Source organism: Rutilus rutilus, assembly GCF_951802725.1.
Source record: "Rutilus rutilus genome assembly, chromosome: 1".
Classification (NCBI taxonomy): Eukaryota; Metazoa; Chordata; class Actinopteri; order Cypriniformes; family Leuciscidae; genus Rutilus; species Rutilus rutilus.
Genome location: NC_140209.1, coordinates 3,427,544 through 3,442,472, shown reverse-complemented (window position 1 = coordinate 3,442,472; position 14,929 = coordinate 3,427,544). Strand labels below are relative to the sequence as shown.

General features: G+C 38.6%; 1 protein-coding gene across 1 annotated transcript; it reads left to right on the top strand.

Annotated features, from left to right (window-relative positions):
* The first annotated feature begins 5,381 nt into the window (after nt 1-5,381).
* Nucleotides 5,382-12,812, top strand: LOC311302456 (uncharacterized protein). The gene is made up of 8 exons (XM_084428352.1): nt 5,382-5,484; nt 9,612-9,738; nt 9,939-10,070; nt 10,160-10,190; nt 12,029-12,061; nt 12,191-12,226; nt 12,313-12,403; nt 12,716-12,812. The coding sequence occupies exons 1-8, from the start codon at nt 5,432-5,434 to the stop codon at nt 12,768-12,770; spliced, it is 558 nt and encodes a 185-aa protein (XP_084284478.1). The 5' UTR covers nt 5,382-5,431; the 3' UTR covers nt 12,771-12,812.
* Nucleotides 12,813-14,929: the final 2,117 nt, after the last annotated feature.

Below are 14,929 nucleotides of genomic sequence, written 5' to 3'. Positions count from 1 at the left end.
GTGGATTTTGAATCTCTTGTAAACTCTGAGATGTGAATTCAGACGGCAATTAAATTAACGTACGACCTGTTTGTCAAAAAACAGTAGGTATTTGCCCTGGGATTTTTACGCGGGTTGGATGAGAAAAAACACTGATATTATGGATTGGACGGCACTAAAATAACCCACTTACTACGAGCCCATGAGACACAATATTAGCGTCCGAATAGGACTTAACTGACAGTAGCCTATGCTTTCACTGGCATTTAAAAGCGCTCTTTAATTCAAATAAATGTATAAAAAAATTATTATATATAATAATATAATAATTCTATTAACAATCAGTGTAAAGACAATTTTATTCTTTGCATGAAAACACTTGAATTAGCCTAACTGAGCACTGTCTGGGTGTATTAAAACTTCAGAATTATATTCATATAGACCTGCAACAGTGATAAGGTGAAGCTAAGAGCGGTCCAGACCAACCTTACGAAAGTGTGACTTACAGAAGGTGTACTTAACTGAGAACGTTTCGGGAAACATGTATTAACGATAAGGTACAGCTTAAGGTGGAACTTAAGAACGACGTAGCGTTAAGAAGGTTTCGGGAAACCCAGCCCAAGAGAGTTTCACTTTTATATGAAGTCACAGTCATTTCAACACACTGAAACACACTTTCACACACACAGGATTACAGATCTCTCATCATCTGCTGTACACGCGCCAATATCTGTGTTTTTCAGAGAAACCCCGCATCTGAAGCGGGAACACAGCCTTTCTTACCCTTATATATGAATAATAGCCTAAAATTAATGCAACATAGGCTACTTTAATATAATTATAGTCAAGTCACCTTTATTTTTATATTGCTTTTTATACAGATTGTTTCAAAGCAGCTTATATTATACTGTTTTCTCCAGAGATATATATATATATATATATCAGCTCGTTTTCACCTATCCTCCTTATTCCTGACAATCTTACTGCGTTTTGAGTTATGGGCGGCACTTCCGGTTTGGGGAAATTCCGTTCAAAAAGACTGAAACGAATAATTTGAAATAAAGCCGATCCGTCATGTTTTATTTAAGAATAACATGAGAATAACGTAACAAATGGTATTTTAACGTGATATGTTGTGACAAGAATAGGCTGTATATATATATATATAATATGTATATATATATGTATATATATAGTATATGTATATATATATATAATAATAATAATAATAATAATAACAATAATAATAACAATAATAATAATTTTATTATTTATTATTTTATTATTTGAGTTTATAACTATAAATGAGTTCACTTAAGACAGTAATATGTTTATCATAAATTAATTTATGAATGCTTTATTTTTAAGCAAAAATTATGCAAAACCTTTAAGCCTATTTGATCTAAAACTGTGAATGGTTAGCCTAAAAAATAAAGCTTCGATAAATTATTTTATGAAAAACATATTACTGTATTGAGTGAACTCATTTATAGTTAATTATAAACTCAAATGATTATTATTACATTTAAGACGCTTTTGTCCAAAACTTACAAAAAAGGAACAAAGCAATTCGTCAAATATCAGTCATAATACAGGTTAGACAATAATAATAAAGTGCTAAGATTATCACAAATAAACAAAAGATTTTGATGCATGTCATTCATATTAAATCGTACATTCCACCCCATACCCGCTACAACTGAGAATCACTTGAAACATGCAGACGCAGTTAAGACAATTTGCTGTATTCCACTTTAATACACAATAAAACAATATACAGTAAGATTCGTTAACAACGGTCTCCTGGTATTCTTCTTAAATGAGGGCGAGCCGCAAATCCGTGAGTACAGTTTACAAACCCGTGGGCACGGTTTATGAATTTGTGGGTACAGATTGCAGATACTGAAGGCACGGTTTACAGGTCTGAGAGCGCCGATTAGAAACTCGTGGTTCATCAATCCGTGGGCATGATTTGTTAAACCGAGGGAACAGTCTGAGGATTCGTGAGTGCGGTTTATAAACTGAGCGGGCGGATTGTTTTTTTTCTTTTTCTCCCACATGTGACTTCCCGGGCTCCGTAATACGGCAAACATGTTAAGTTAAAACTTAAAATTTACATTTTTTTGATTAAATACAATAAATCTTCTTGCATGTCACAAATAACTTGTTTTTCCACCTCCACGAATGAGACAAGTGTTACTTTTCTGTTCGCTATTTTCCCATAGTGGTCCACTATATTGACTGGGTTAAAAAGAAATGCATTACTAAAAGAGACTAATACAATTTTCATTCACTAAAACTAGACTAAATGTCATCAGCTTTCGTCGACTAAAACTAGACGAAAATAGTCGTGGATAATTCTGACTAAAATAAATATATAATATAATATACTAAAATGCTCAGACTTTTAGTCGACTTGACTAGACTAAAGAGTGTATGAACGTGACTAAAACACGTTATAAAACGTGATAAAAACTGAAATGACAGCTTGACACAAAGACTAAACTAAAATTAAAACAGCCCGCCAAAAACAACACTAGGTTTGGGGAACTTCCATTCAAAAAGACTGAAACGAATCATTGCAAATAAAGCTGATCCGTCCGTTTGACTCAGTTGTCTTAAATAAAAATAAATGTTTTATTTAAGAATAACATGAGAATAACGTAACATTTGGTATTATAACGTGACGTGTTATAACAAGCATATGGGCAAGAGCTATTTTGCTGCTTATTTTATTTTTTCCTTTTGCAATCCGCTGTTAAAAAGGACAACATATAGCCTACTGCACATCTGTGTCCTGTTCTCCAGATTTAATTTACGATATGCCATTAATAATTCACTGGAATGCACGGAATCTCTTTTTTTTTCTCTCCAAATCTTCACGTCTCTTTCCAGGTTTTAAATGTCCCTTTGATGCTCGATGGTTGAAGGATGAGTAGAATAATGTAATCAATCTCATTGAACACAGTTGAAAAATATATAGCCTATTATTGCGAGCTAGTCTTTCACTGATTTGTTACAGTTTAACGGAAGTTACACCCATAATTCGCGCAAAGTGTCATGGATAAGAGATAGGATGAAATATAATTTCTTAACACGATTTCAGTTATTATTCGTAAATTAAAAATACATTTTATTGCGATTTTTTTCGCGGAGGACTATTATTCTAATATTAGAATGTTAGAAATGTAATATTTAAGCTGTTTTCTAAATTTTCTACTTTAAATATTAAATAAATTAAAAAACGCCTGAACGAATGATACACGGATTCTCTTGAGCCACTCCAGCTCTGTGATTGGCCGAAATGATCCGTTTAGAGCTTCTACTGTTGTTTAGGAGAACTCTGTAGTAATGCTTTCATATCAAGTTTAATGCATTAATATAGGCTATAACTATTAGGTAGAAATATCAATTGTGTCGCAGATAAATTGACAGGTTTATCTTTAATCTACAAAATTAACATGCCTTAAATATGTTATATTGACGGTCAACAGGCTGGATATGAATCCAGTGTGCTCTTATGTGAACATTCTCATATCGAGCTTCATTTAGAATCTGAAAGTCTTTTCTTATGAGTCAAGCAGATTCATAAAATTATCCTCGACAGCAGCTCGAGCGTCGTCCTCTCCAGCGTGCACGCGCTTTGTAACGCGCCACTGTCAGACTGAACACTGATCACGCGCTCAAGCTGTTTGCCGTTTATATCGAAGATCATTTTAAGCATTAATACTGACGAGATTGCAATCATGTTAATTAGTGTGTAGATTAAACAGCAGACTGGATAAACATGTCGATTTAACTGCTACACAGTAACGGATAGTTAGGATGCTACCTAATGCGTTAATTCAGTGATATTAAATAAGCCTATTTTAGACTTCAATAAATCTAGTTCATTTTTTTTAAGTGCAGGATCATATGGCAATTATTATTTTCTAATAAAGATATTAACCTTGAAAGTGTAGCCTACATTGTTTATTCAGAATGAAAGGTGTGCCAAAGTACAATTGAAGTACAAACGAATACAATGTACAATAGTTATAATTTTAAAATAATGTAAATACATGCATAAATAAGCCCAAAGAAGCCTATTCTTCATGTCTCTGTTTTACCTCGAGTCTTTAAAAGCGTATCGTTTCATAAGTTTATTAGCATAATGATATTAATGATTAAGGCAGCAGTAAACTTTAGTTAATCTAGACTTGAACTTGATGATGGCCTAAATATTTCCAAAATGCCTGAAAACATGTTAATGTCCTTTAAATATATAATAATGAATATCTTCTAGGGCTCGAGGGCGTGATTGCTGATGAAGGAGATCGCCGGTGTCTCTCAGTGAGGATCAGGACAGATCGAGAGAGGACATTGATCTGTGTTCTGATGTGACAGCAGTTTGCGTTTTGTGTGTTTTCAATTAAAGTCATTGACTGTTCGCCGGTTCCCGTCTTCTCCCCATAACATTTAACATTATTACGATTAAGTATGCATGTGATGAACAATTTAATGTCTATATATATATATATATATATATAATTTTTTTTTTTTTTCCAAAAGAAGGTTGATTTGTGCCAATAAATATCCCCGTATACACCAGACACTTTTATTTTCACTTTGTTTTAAACAAGGCATGTGTATTTACATTTTTAATAATACAAGTTTGTTGTAGGCCTAAATGTCATGTTTAGATCAGACCACACGTTTGTCCGCAAGAGCCTGTGTGAAGTGTGTTAATGTGTGTGTTTAAATAAGTGTTTTTGCTCATTATATGTCATATATGGCACGACTTCTCATTTCTGAATACAAATTCACAGAATCAGTTGCTTTATTAATGAAACTACTATCATGATCAATTAATTATATTTGCAGAAAATGTGCGAATTACTAAATGTTCTATTATTTTAGCTGCTAAATAAATGTATAATTAAAATGACATTTGATTGTGATGATGAAATGAAACGATGCATTGTAAGAAACGACCAGTGCATTTTCCCGTAATGTAGATGTTTCTCCGCAGACTTACTGTGTGTGTGTGTGTGTGTGTGTGTGTGTGTGTGTGTGTGTGTGTGTGTGTGTGTGTGTGTGTGTGTGTGTAAGAGAGAGAGAGAGTGTGTGTGAGAGAGAGGGAGTGTGTGTGTGTGTGTGTGTGTGTGTGTGTGTGTGAGTGTGTGTGAGAGAGTGTGAATGAGTCACATGCTATGCAGTGCACAAATGCAGTGTCACATGCTATGCACAGTCTACCTCATATGAATACTTTATAGGCTACACCTATAAAAACCTCATTTGTAATAAGAAGAAAAAACGAATGGCCAGTTATTTAGGGGACGTCCCATACAGTATAAATGTAATTACCACTGAAATAAAGCAACACACATACTGTAAACACGCCTTCTTCAACACTTGTAATAGACACACGCAGCTGTCACTCAAGATCCTCCCTCTTCCTCATCCTTCGTTGATGAAACAGGATAAAGATTCTTTCATTCATTCAGCAAACGAGCCGCTTGTAAGGTAAGACATGTGTTGTTGCATAGATATTACATGTTTAAATGCAGTTTTTACCATTTTTCCTGATTGGCAGATTCATAAACCATATCGCCCATGGATTAGGTATTCTTGCAGAAGAATTAGGATGCTGAAGTGCAACATGTTTACGATGAACAACATGTGCGACTCTTCTGAACATGAAACATGTACGCGACTCTGAAGTAAATCAGCGATCGTTGTTTCTGATGCTCGAGATTTAACTCAAAATGGTGTTTTTTAACATGTCGTCCCGCGGGTCCTTGAAATACTTGGATGTCCTCCACTTTTAAAGCGCAAAGCCGTAAAAAAAAGTCTGAAATATCTTTTTAATATCAATAGGCTATAACTTAAATATAGGCTATATTAGCGAAATATAAGCCTAAGCTATATATATTTTTACATCTCCAAAATCAGGCAAGAAAGTACATTTACTAATTATAATTTTATTCAAACGTTTCTATACTGAAGCTCGCAGAGCAATATTGCGGTGTGTGTCTGTCCACTAGCCGCAGTAACGACGCGATAACGCCTTGCTTGTTGAGAGTGCACGTGTTTGATCCTTATGGTTTTAGTAGCCTGTGCACGCGCTCAGAAGATACGAATGATAACAACAGCACGCGAAATTAACGCGTTAAAAAAAAAACAGGTCAGTGTTAATGGCTGCTGAAGACATGGGTCTAACCATTTCTGTGAGCTTAGGGGGGTGTACCATTCATAGGCTATACCACCATTGAACATGCTATAGATCAGCCTATTCAGCATATTTATATTGTCCTTTTTTGTGTAACCTATAGAAATAATATATTTAAATTGCAGTTTTATGAAAATTTAGATAAAAACAAAATGGCCTTGTTTTTCTCCACTCCATCCATCCATGCCTTGTAAATAAACACATTAGTGGACATTCTAGCTTTAACATCGAAGCATTAACAGCTATAGCTGTAGATGTATAAGCACAACACAAGCTCACGTTGTTTTCCAGAGACAGATATTGATTACAATGGTCTGTATCATATATATTATCTGTATCTTAATCCTGCATTGATTGCTTACCTCCACTGGAACTGATTTCCCCACACAAATGCAAGCATGTGCGCTTACTGAAACCTTTTTGTTCAGAGATCATGGGCACTCATCAGACAAACAGTAATTAGGTACACAGGTTATATCATCAATTTAAATTAATTTTTAAGACTTAAAAATGGTATTTAAAGGGATTCTCCAGTTTTTTTGGAAATAGGCTCATTTTACATCTCCCCCAGAGTTAAACAGTTGAGTTTTACCGTTTTCGAATCCATTCAGCCGATCTCCGGGTCTGGCGGTACCACTTTTAGCATAGCTTAGCATAGATCATTAAATCGGACAAGACCATTTGCATATCTGTCAAAAAAAATGACCAAAGAGTTTAGATATTTTTCCTATTTAAAACTTGACTCTTCTGTAGTTACATCGTGTACTAAGACCAACGGAAAATGTAAAGTTGCGATTTTCTAGGCTGATATGGCTAAGAACTATACTCTCATTCCTGCGTAATAATCAAGAAACGTTGCTATGTTATGAAATTATAAGTTTGCTTATGTTATTAAAATTTAACAAAATATCACCAGATACCGCCCACCTGCAACACAAACAAGCACATGCACATACACAGACAATACACAGGACAGAATGGAGTCAATGAGAATATGACAAATGACTCAGGCTCACAAGGTCCTGCAAGAACTGCATTGACTGCTAACCTCCACTGGAACTGATTTCCCCACACAAATGTTAATGCTTTGATGTTAAAGCTAGAATGCAATAGCAAATGCTCGATCTCCTCTATGCTTTAACCTTGATCTGGGACAGACTAAAGTCTCTTATCACCAGACCTCAGGTTTCGTGTGGGATTGTGTGGACAGATTAAACTCAATTCTAAAATGCACAGGTAGCCAATGCAGCGATTTCACGATTGGAGATCAAATGATCAAATTTACGTATTTTTTTGAGAATCTTTGCAGCAGCATTTTGTGCTAATTGGGGACGAGCAATATAGTATTTGGACATGCCATAGTAAAGAGAGTTGCAATAATCCAAACGCGATGTAATGAGCGCATGGATAGCAATCTCTAAGGTTTTCTCAGAGAGAGAGGATTTGATCTTAGAGAGAAGACGTAAATAAATCAACAGGGAGGTCTGCACTTTTTCTCTGGGCCCAGGACAAGTTCCTGTCACTCAGGGCAGTGTACATTACAGGGCATCTGAATGTGGGAGCGGACTTACTGTCCAGACAGAAACTACAGATGGGGGAATGGAAACTCCACCCGGAAGTAGATAACAGATCTGGACCAGATTTTACGAAGCGGAGGTGGACCTCTTCGCCACTTATCAGACAGCACAATGTCCCTTCTACTTCTCTCTGAGCCCCCCTGGGTCTGGACGTGATGGCCCAGAATGCGCCTGTATTCGTTTCCTCCAGTTTCTCTGTTCCCGGGAGTTCTAGCCAGAGTTTGCCTAGAAGGGTCTTGACTCTTACTGATAGCGCCACCTTGGCCGAACAGAGTATGGCTTTCGGAGATAATATCTCTCCTCGACGGCTCGCCATGGGCGATTCTGGAGAGGAGGGACCTTCTGTCCCAGGCGGAGGGCACGATATTCCATCCCAGGCCAGACCTGTGGAACCTTCATGTTTGGCCCCTAAGGGGTACCAACTGAGGGACACTGGGCTTGCACTGGGCTGAAACACTAGAAAGAGTAATGCCAGTAAATGGGGTGTCTTTGAAAGGTGGTGTGTTGTACACAATTTAGATCCAGTCAACTGCCAGATTGCTTCAGTTCTGGACTTCATGCAAGAGAAGTTATCAACAGGCACATGCCCCGCCACTTTCAAGGTTTATGTGGCCGCTCTTTCGGCTTGCCACGCCTTGCTTGCCACTCGGGAGACATCCTCTGCTCTCTCGCTTCATTCGTGGGGCCAGACGACTGAGGCCTCCAGTAAGAACCAAGATCCCTTCATGGGACTTAGCTATAGTCCTCGAGGGTCAGGCTGAGACCCCCTTTGAACCTCTAGAGTCTGACAAACTGCTGACCCTAAAGATGGTTCTATAACTAGCTATAAAGAATCGGGGATAAGCGGGCTCTTACGATCTCACCTTCCTGCTAAGACTTTGCCCCAGGAATGGTGAAAGTGATTTTGCATCCTCATCCTGAATACCTACCTAAGTATGCAACTTGTTTGTGATGCGGCAGACTGGTCCCCTCCGCACACATTCATAAGATTGTATAGTTTGGATGTTCATGCCACTCTGGGCTCTCACATCCTTGAGTCGACATCTCAAGCTAATGTCTACGGCCTTCTTGTGAGCACGCCTACACAACCGTAAGGGGTCCAGACACTTTTAAGCACGGCGGCGTGGGTATTCCCGTTCCCAATGCGCTGAGCAGCGCAGCATCTCGTTCCGGCTTTCCAGGGAGCAGGGTTACAGTCAAGTAACCCGGATCGTTTACACACCCGGGGTTGGCAGTTGATGGAAAACACAGTGTATTGCAGCAAACAAGCTGGGTCAGAGATTGCAGATTCACCTAAAAAGCCTCGATATCCGTCTAAAGATCCTATATGAAGAGATTGTATGTGAACTCGTTTAGTGGAAAACAAGTTTGCCGGTGGAGTAATCCACATTCAGGCTCGTGCACGAGCGGTGACGTCATTCGTCGGGAGTAAATGTCTGGCTTGCAGGAGTCGCTAGAAAAAGATTTACACCTTCTAAAATGTAATGAAATACTTTTTAATTGACTAATTTCAATGTTTTAAATAGTTATGAAAATAAATAATTCTTCAGAAAACACAAGTCTATTTTTAGAATGGGTGTCAATGGTGAAACATGTTTATTTGCTGTTGGTTTGTAAAATATAGCAGTAAAAAGCACTTCTGAATGTGAATATCTTTTTCGTGTTTCTTGTTATTTGTTAATGTTTTTGAAAAAAAAAAAAGAATTATTATAGAAAACAACATTTCCGACACTTTAAATGCACATCATTGCACATTTTTCACATGTTTTTAAATGTTTGCTGTAATAAAAACACTTGTCATGGAATATAATATGCAATAATTTGTTCTGTGATTTGTATAACAGCTTTTTCTGCAACATGAACAACATCAGTGTGTCCTGTGGAGAGATGGAGAGGGTTGTGTACAAACTTCCCTCTGATTTACTGAATCACACACTCAATGGAGTCTGTGAGCAGAGCTGGCTCTCAGAGGTGACTATCACACACACACACACACACACACACACACACACACACACACACACACACACACACACACACACACACACACACACACACTCTGACTGTGAGCAGAGCTGGTTCTCATAGGTGACTATTACACACACACACACACACACACACACACACACACACACACACACTCATGATCTGATCCTCTTGTGTGTGTTCAGGACGGGCGTCTGATAGCAGATCCATCATATCCTGAAACACTGAGTGATCCTGTTATTTCAGTCTCATCTGATCGTCTCGTCACGTCTCGCTGTGTGAATGTCCTTCATGAGATCCTCTGTGACGCTCCAGGAGTAAATCAACTCTCAACTCATCATTCCTCTGGTTTCATATTTAATCTTTCACTAACATGATTCTCTAATGCTTCTTTCTTTCATCACAGTCTCATCACAGTCTTCAGACCATGTTCAGAGGTGAGAGAGACACTTCAGTGAAACACAGCAATCAGGGATGCACGATATATCGGCCAATATATGATCCTTTTTTAATGTTATCGGGAGGTGGGCATAGATTAATTTTTTTAATCTAGATTAATCTAGATTAATTTTGAAATTAATCTAGATTAATCTAGATTAAAATGGCTCATTTGAATTCTGCCGAAGGCATTCAGAATATGTGTGCTACCCAAATAATGACTATACAAGTAAGTCTTTGTGAACGGGTTTCTCAAGCCAGGTGGCGCATTAGACCAGGGGCTCATCTCCTGTTTCCACAATGCATCACAAACTGCTTGAGAAAGCTGTTCTACTCATAGACTGTAAAAGTTACTACTGTACTGTTACCGTATGTAGGCAACATTAGGTAGGCCTATGTTATTATCAACTACTATAGGCTATCAATTAGGGATGGGCGATATGGCCAAAAATCCATATTGTGATATACATTGCAGCCTCTTGCGATAACGATATTAAAATAAAACCATTTCAGAACAGGTTACACAGGCCCTGCTAAACAACTGCTAAAGGTTTTTTTTTTTTTTTTTTTTTTTTTTAAAGGGTGTAGCCTATGTAGTTTTGAGAACATATATTGTGCAAAACTGTAAGTATACAACATAATTTTGCAGATAAATAAAATGTAAGTACACTAGCTGCAGAGACTTAAGTAGGTCTAATGTTTATTATGGCTTGGAGCTTATGAAACCCCAAATTTAAAATGAGAATATTGTCTAACTGATGTCTTTTCAGTTAAAAAGAAACACAACGATTCTTAAAATCGGGCGCTTTTAATAAAAAGAGATTGTGCTACACCACTCACTAAGATATATTGGGAATAATACGCGCGCGCTGGTATTCAGTGATATGTTTCGTTTTTAATTTGAGGTGGTAGAACGGATTAGTCGTGTGTTAATTTACCGAACTGTTACCCCACACAGTCTACGTCGGACGGCTTAAATCCGAACCAAGTCCAAATAATGAATGTTGCACCGATCTTTTACACCAGCTTTCACTTTCAGCCGTGTTTACTTAAGATGACGACGAATATGACAACGCTATCTCACGACCAATTCGTACGAATTCGTACGAATGATAAAAAGTTGGCTAATTCGTACTAATTCGTATGACCTAGCTCGTACGAATTTGTACGATTTGTCTAAACCCACGTGATGGGTAGGTTTAGGGGCGGGGTCAGGGGTAGGTCATTCGTATGAATTCACACGAATTGGCCAATTCGTAAAATATGTACGATTTTGCAAAAATCGTACTAATTCTTACGAGCCAGGTCGTATGAATTCGTACGAATAAGCCACCTCGTAGAATTTGTACGTTTTCCCGTGAGATCGGGCTCAATATGATGCGTTGCAGCCGGGTCTACCTCGCGGCCGCGGGTAGATTGCGTCATCATAGCTTGTGTATCTTGAGCCAGCTCCCAACGCTCCCAACCCAACTTGGAGAATAGATTAACGGCGATATTTTTTTATCGCGCGATAAGAGTCTCGCGTTAACGCAGCACGTTAACGCCGATAACGGCCCACCACTAATTTTTAATGTTATCAGTATCGGCCGATATATAATTGTGTGCTTGGCTTTTAATGGTGAGACTTTTGTTTGTAATCAGGCTCTCAAAAATTTATTTATCGGGCAATATATCAGTTATTCAGCTTTCAAATATAAAGAACTATTGGTTATTGGTATCTGCCAAAATGTTGGTATCGGTGAATCCCTAAGATCAGTGTGTCCTGAATCAGACCAAACTCTGTGTTGAACTGAATGTTCTGTAAGTGAATCATGATGATTGTGAATGTGTTTTTCAGTGAGGAATGAAACTGCTGTGACTCCAAACTCAGGTGAGTTTCAGCTGATAAACGTGTGTCTAATTCACTAATAAAACACTGACTCAGATCGGATTCAGACTCAGTCCAGTGTGAATGTTTTCTGTCATATTCTCTGATATTTGTGATCGTTGTGTTTTAAAGATGTGAATGAAGTGACTCCGTCTCTCCAGAACTCAGGTAAAACATCAAGAGCTTTAAACATCAACTCTAATATTGATTTATCATTATAGATCAGCTGATCTGATATTTGATCACTTTTATAGATCAGTTGTGGTGGCTTTTTGCTCTCTTCATCTTCTTCATCTTCATCTTCATCATCATCATCTGTTTTATACTGCGTAAAAGGATCTTCAGGTGAGTCCAGACTGATCTTATAACGTCGTACTTCAGTCTTTATATCTGACACTAGTTCACAAGAGCTCAGGTCATCGGCAATCACATTTTGAGGAGTAATTTACTTCGAACGCGGCTCAACCAATCAGAATCAAGAACTGGAACAAGCCGTTTTATAATGAATGTTTGACTATTTTTGACTACATTTGACCGTTTAAATGTTTATATTTCAACAATGAGTTGGAGTAGATAGTCATATATCATTAGAAGACTGCATTATAAACGCTGTAAATGTGCAGTTTAAACTCAGTTTATTGCCCTGTATAATTCTAGAAAGCTGATGGAATGGAGATCAGGATTGAATGGGGAGATCAGCTTGAATCGGTGAGCGCTGGCAGATCAAACAACCTCAAGATCATGTTTACTGGAGAACACAACATGGAGATGAATAAATCTCAGGACGAGCTAGAACTGAAAACTGAAGGCTGCTATTGTGGACACAAGTACAGTCACCATCACGTTCATTGTCACGTTCTTTGTCACTGTCATCGTCTTCTTCACTGTCACTGTCACTGTCATCGTCATTGTCTGCACTACAGTTCCCATGATCCTCCGTGGCCCACATCTGCCAGTCATCAACATCATCATGGTCTTCAGCTGTTGTCTCGTTATCATCTGTGTATTTAAGTTCCCTTCATGTCCTTGTCGGTGATTGTGTGTGTTTGTGCACGCTATATGTGCCTCACATGCTGTTTCGTTCTTGGATTATACTTCCATTGTGTGAAATAAATCTTTGTTACTTTGTACCCGTTGCTAGTGGTGGGCAGATCGAGGCTTCGGGAAACAATGAAACAGTTGAAGCAAATGTGCCATATTGTGCCGACACCCGTCTCAACGGTGACACCTAGTGGTCACTTGCAGGTGTTGATCTGAAACAACCTTGACAACCGAGGCATTAAAAGATTTGTTGTTTTTTTATTATTGTATTTTTCTAATAAAATGAAGCTTGTAACCTGAAGGCTCCTCACTGTGCATAATGTTATTTTGGTCCTGCAAAATGAATATTAATAAAAGAAATCAAGCCACAATGTCTCACTTTTTTATAGATTTTTATTCAAAAATATTAATTTTTCTGCTGTGGAAGGACTTAGCTCTTTCTTTACAGATAATTTCTCCAGCCTTTCATTAATGTGTCACTATGTATACTCTGTCTGTCTCTAGCCTATCAGTCAATGTGTAATACATTCAAATCGCACTATAAATGTCACTATATAACCATAAATCCGCTATCTCTAAATCAAAATCCTCTCATAAAAACCCATGAGGTAAAGATGCGCTTCACTTTTATACAGATGTGCGATTGTGTGGTCTGTTCCCGACCCTGTCAATCAAACGCTGATTCGGCGGACCACACCTGTCGAAACACTTGTGAAACACTCCGAAGCTTCAATTAGCCGCAGTCACGTGACATGGGTGTTTTGAATTCCGCTTCGGATCAGTGTTTTCGAAACATCTGCGCTTCGGGAACTCGAAAAGCTTCGGAACGTCAGTTTCGCATCAGCCATCCCTAGATTATAGCCTACGTCCTATTGTACTGAATGTTGGTTGTAGTTCCACCAGAGCTCCACTGGGGGCGATCGCCCATGAGTGCAGAATGAATGGGAGTCTATGGCGCTAGACGGCTAAATTTGTCTCTTTCACCCGATTGCCGTTGAGAAATCTCAGATTTGATTGTAGGTTTTGCAAGTTCAACATGGGTTATAGGTCGAAAGTTGAATGAACGAGTACTTATGTCCTGTCGATTTCTTACAGGTTGAGTTGTTGTTGCCCATAACACGCTAGCATTCTGCTAATGAACGCTGATTGATCAGTGAAGGACTGATTACGACCAGAGATACCGCTTGATGGCATCGTGGCGTCCGAAGCGGGACCAGAAACAAACAAAACAAAAACTCTTCTAGCACGTGTGTTTACCTGTGTCAGCTGTGTTGTGTGTTTCTCTGTGTCAGCTGTGTTGTGTGTTTCCCTGTGTCAGCTGTGTTGTGTGTTTCCCTGTGTCAGCTGTGTCGTGTGTTTACCTGTGTCAGCTGTGTTGTGTGTTTACCTGTGTCAGCTGTGTTGTGTATTTACCTGTGTCAGCTGTGTTGTGTGTTTACCTGTGTCGGCTGTGTTGTGTGTTTGCCTGTGTCAGCTGTGTTGTGTGTTTACCTGTGTCAGCTGTGTTGTGTGTTTGCCTGTGCCGGCTGTGTTGTGTTTACCTGTGTCAGCTGTGTTGTGTGTTTACCTGTGTCAGCTGTGTTGTGTGTTTGCCTGTGTCGGCTGTGTTGTGTGTTTACCTGTGTCGGCTGTGTTGTGTGTTTGCCTGTGTCGGCTGTGTCGTGTGTTTGCCTGTGTCGGCTGTGTTGTGTGTTTGCCTGTGTCGGCTGTGTTGTGTGTTTGCCTGTGTCGGCTGTGTTGTGTTTACCTGTGTCAGCTGTGTTGTGTGTTTACCTGTGTCAGCTGTGTTGTGTGTTTGCCTGTGTCGGCTGTGTTGTGTTTACCTGTGTC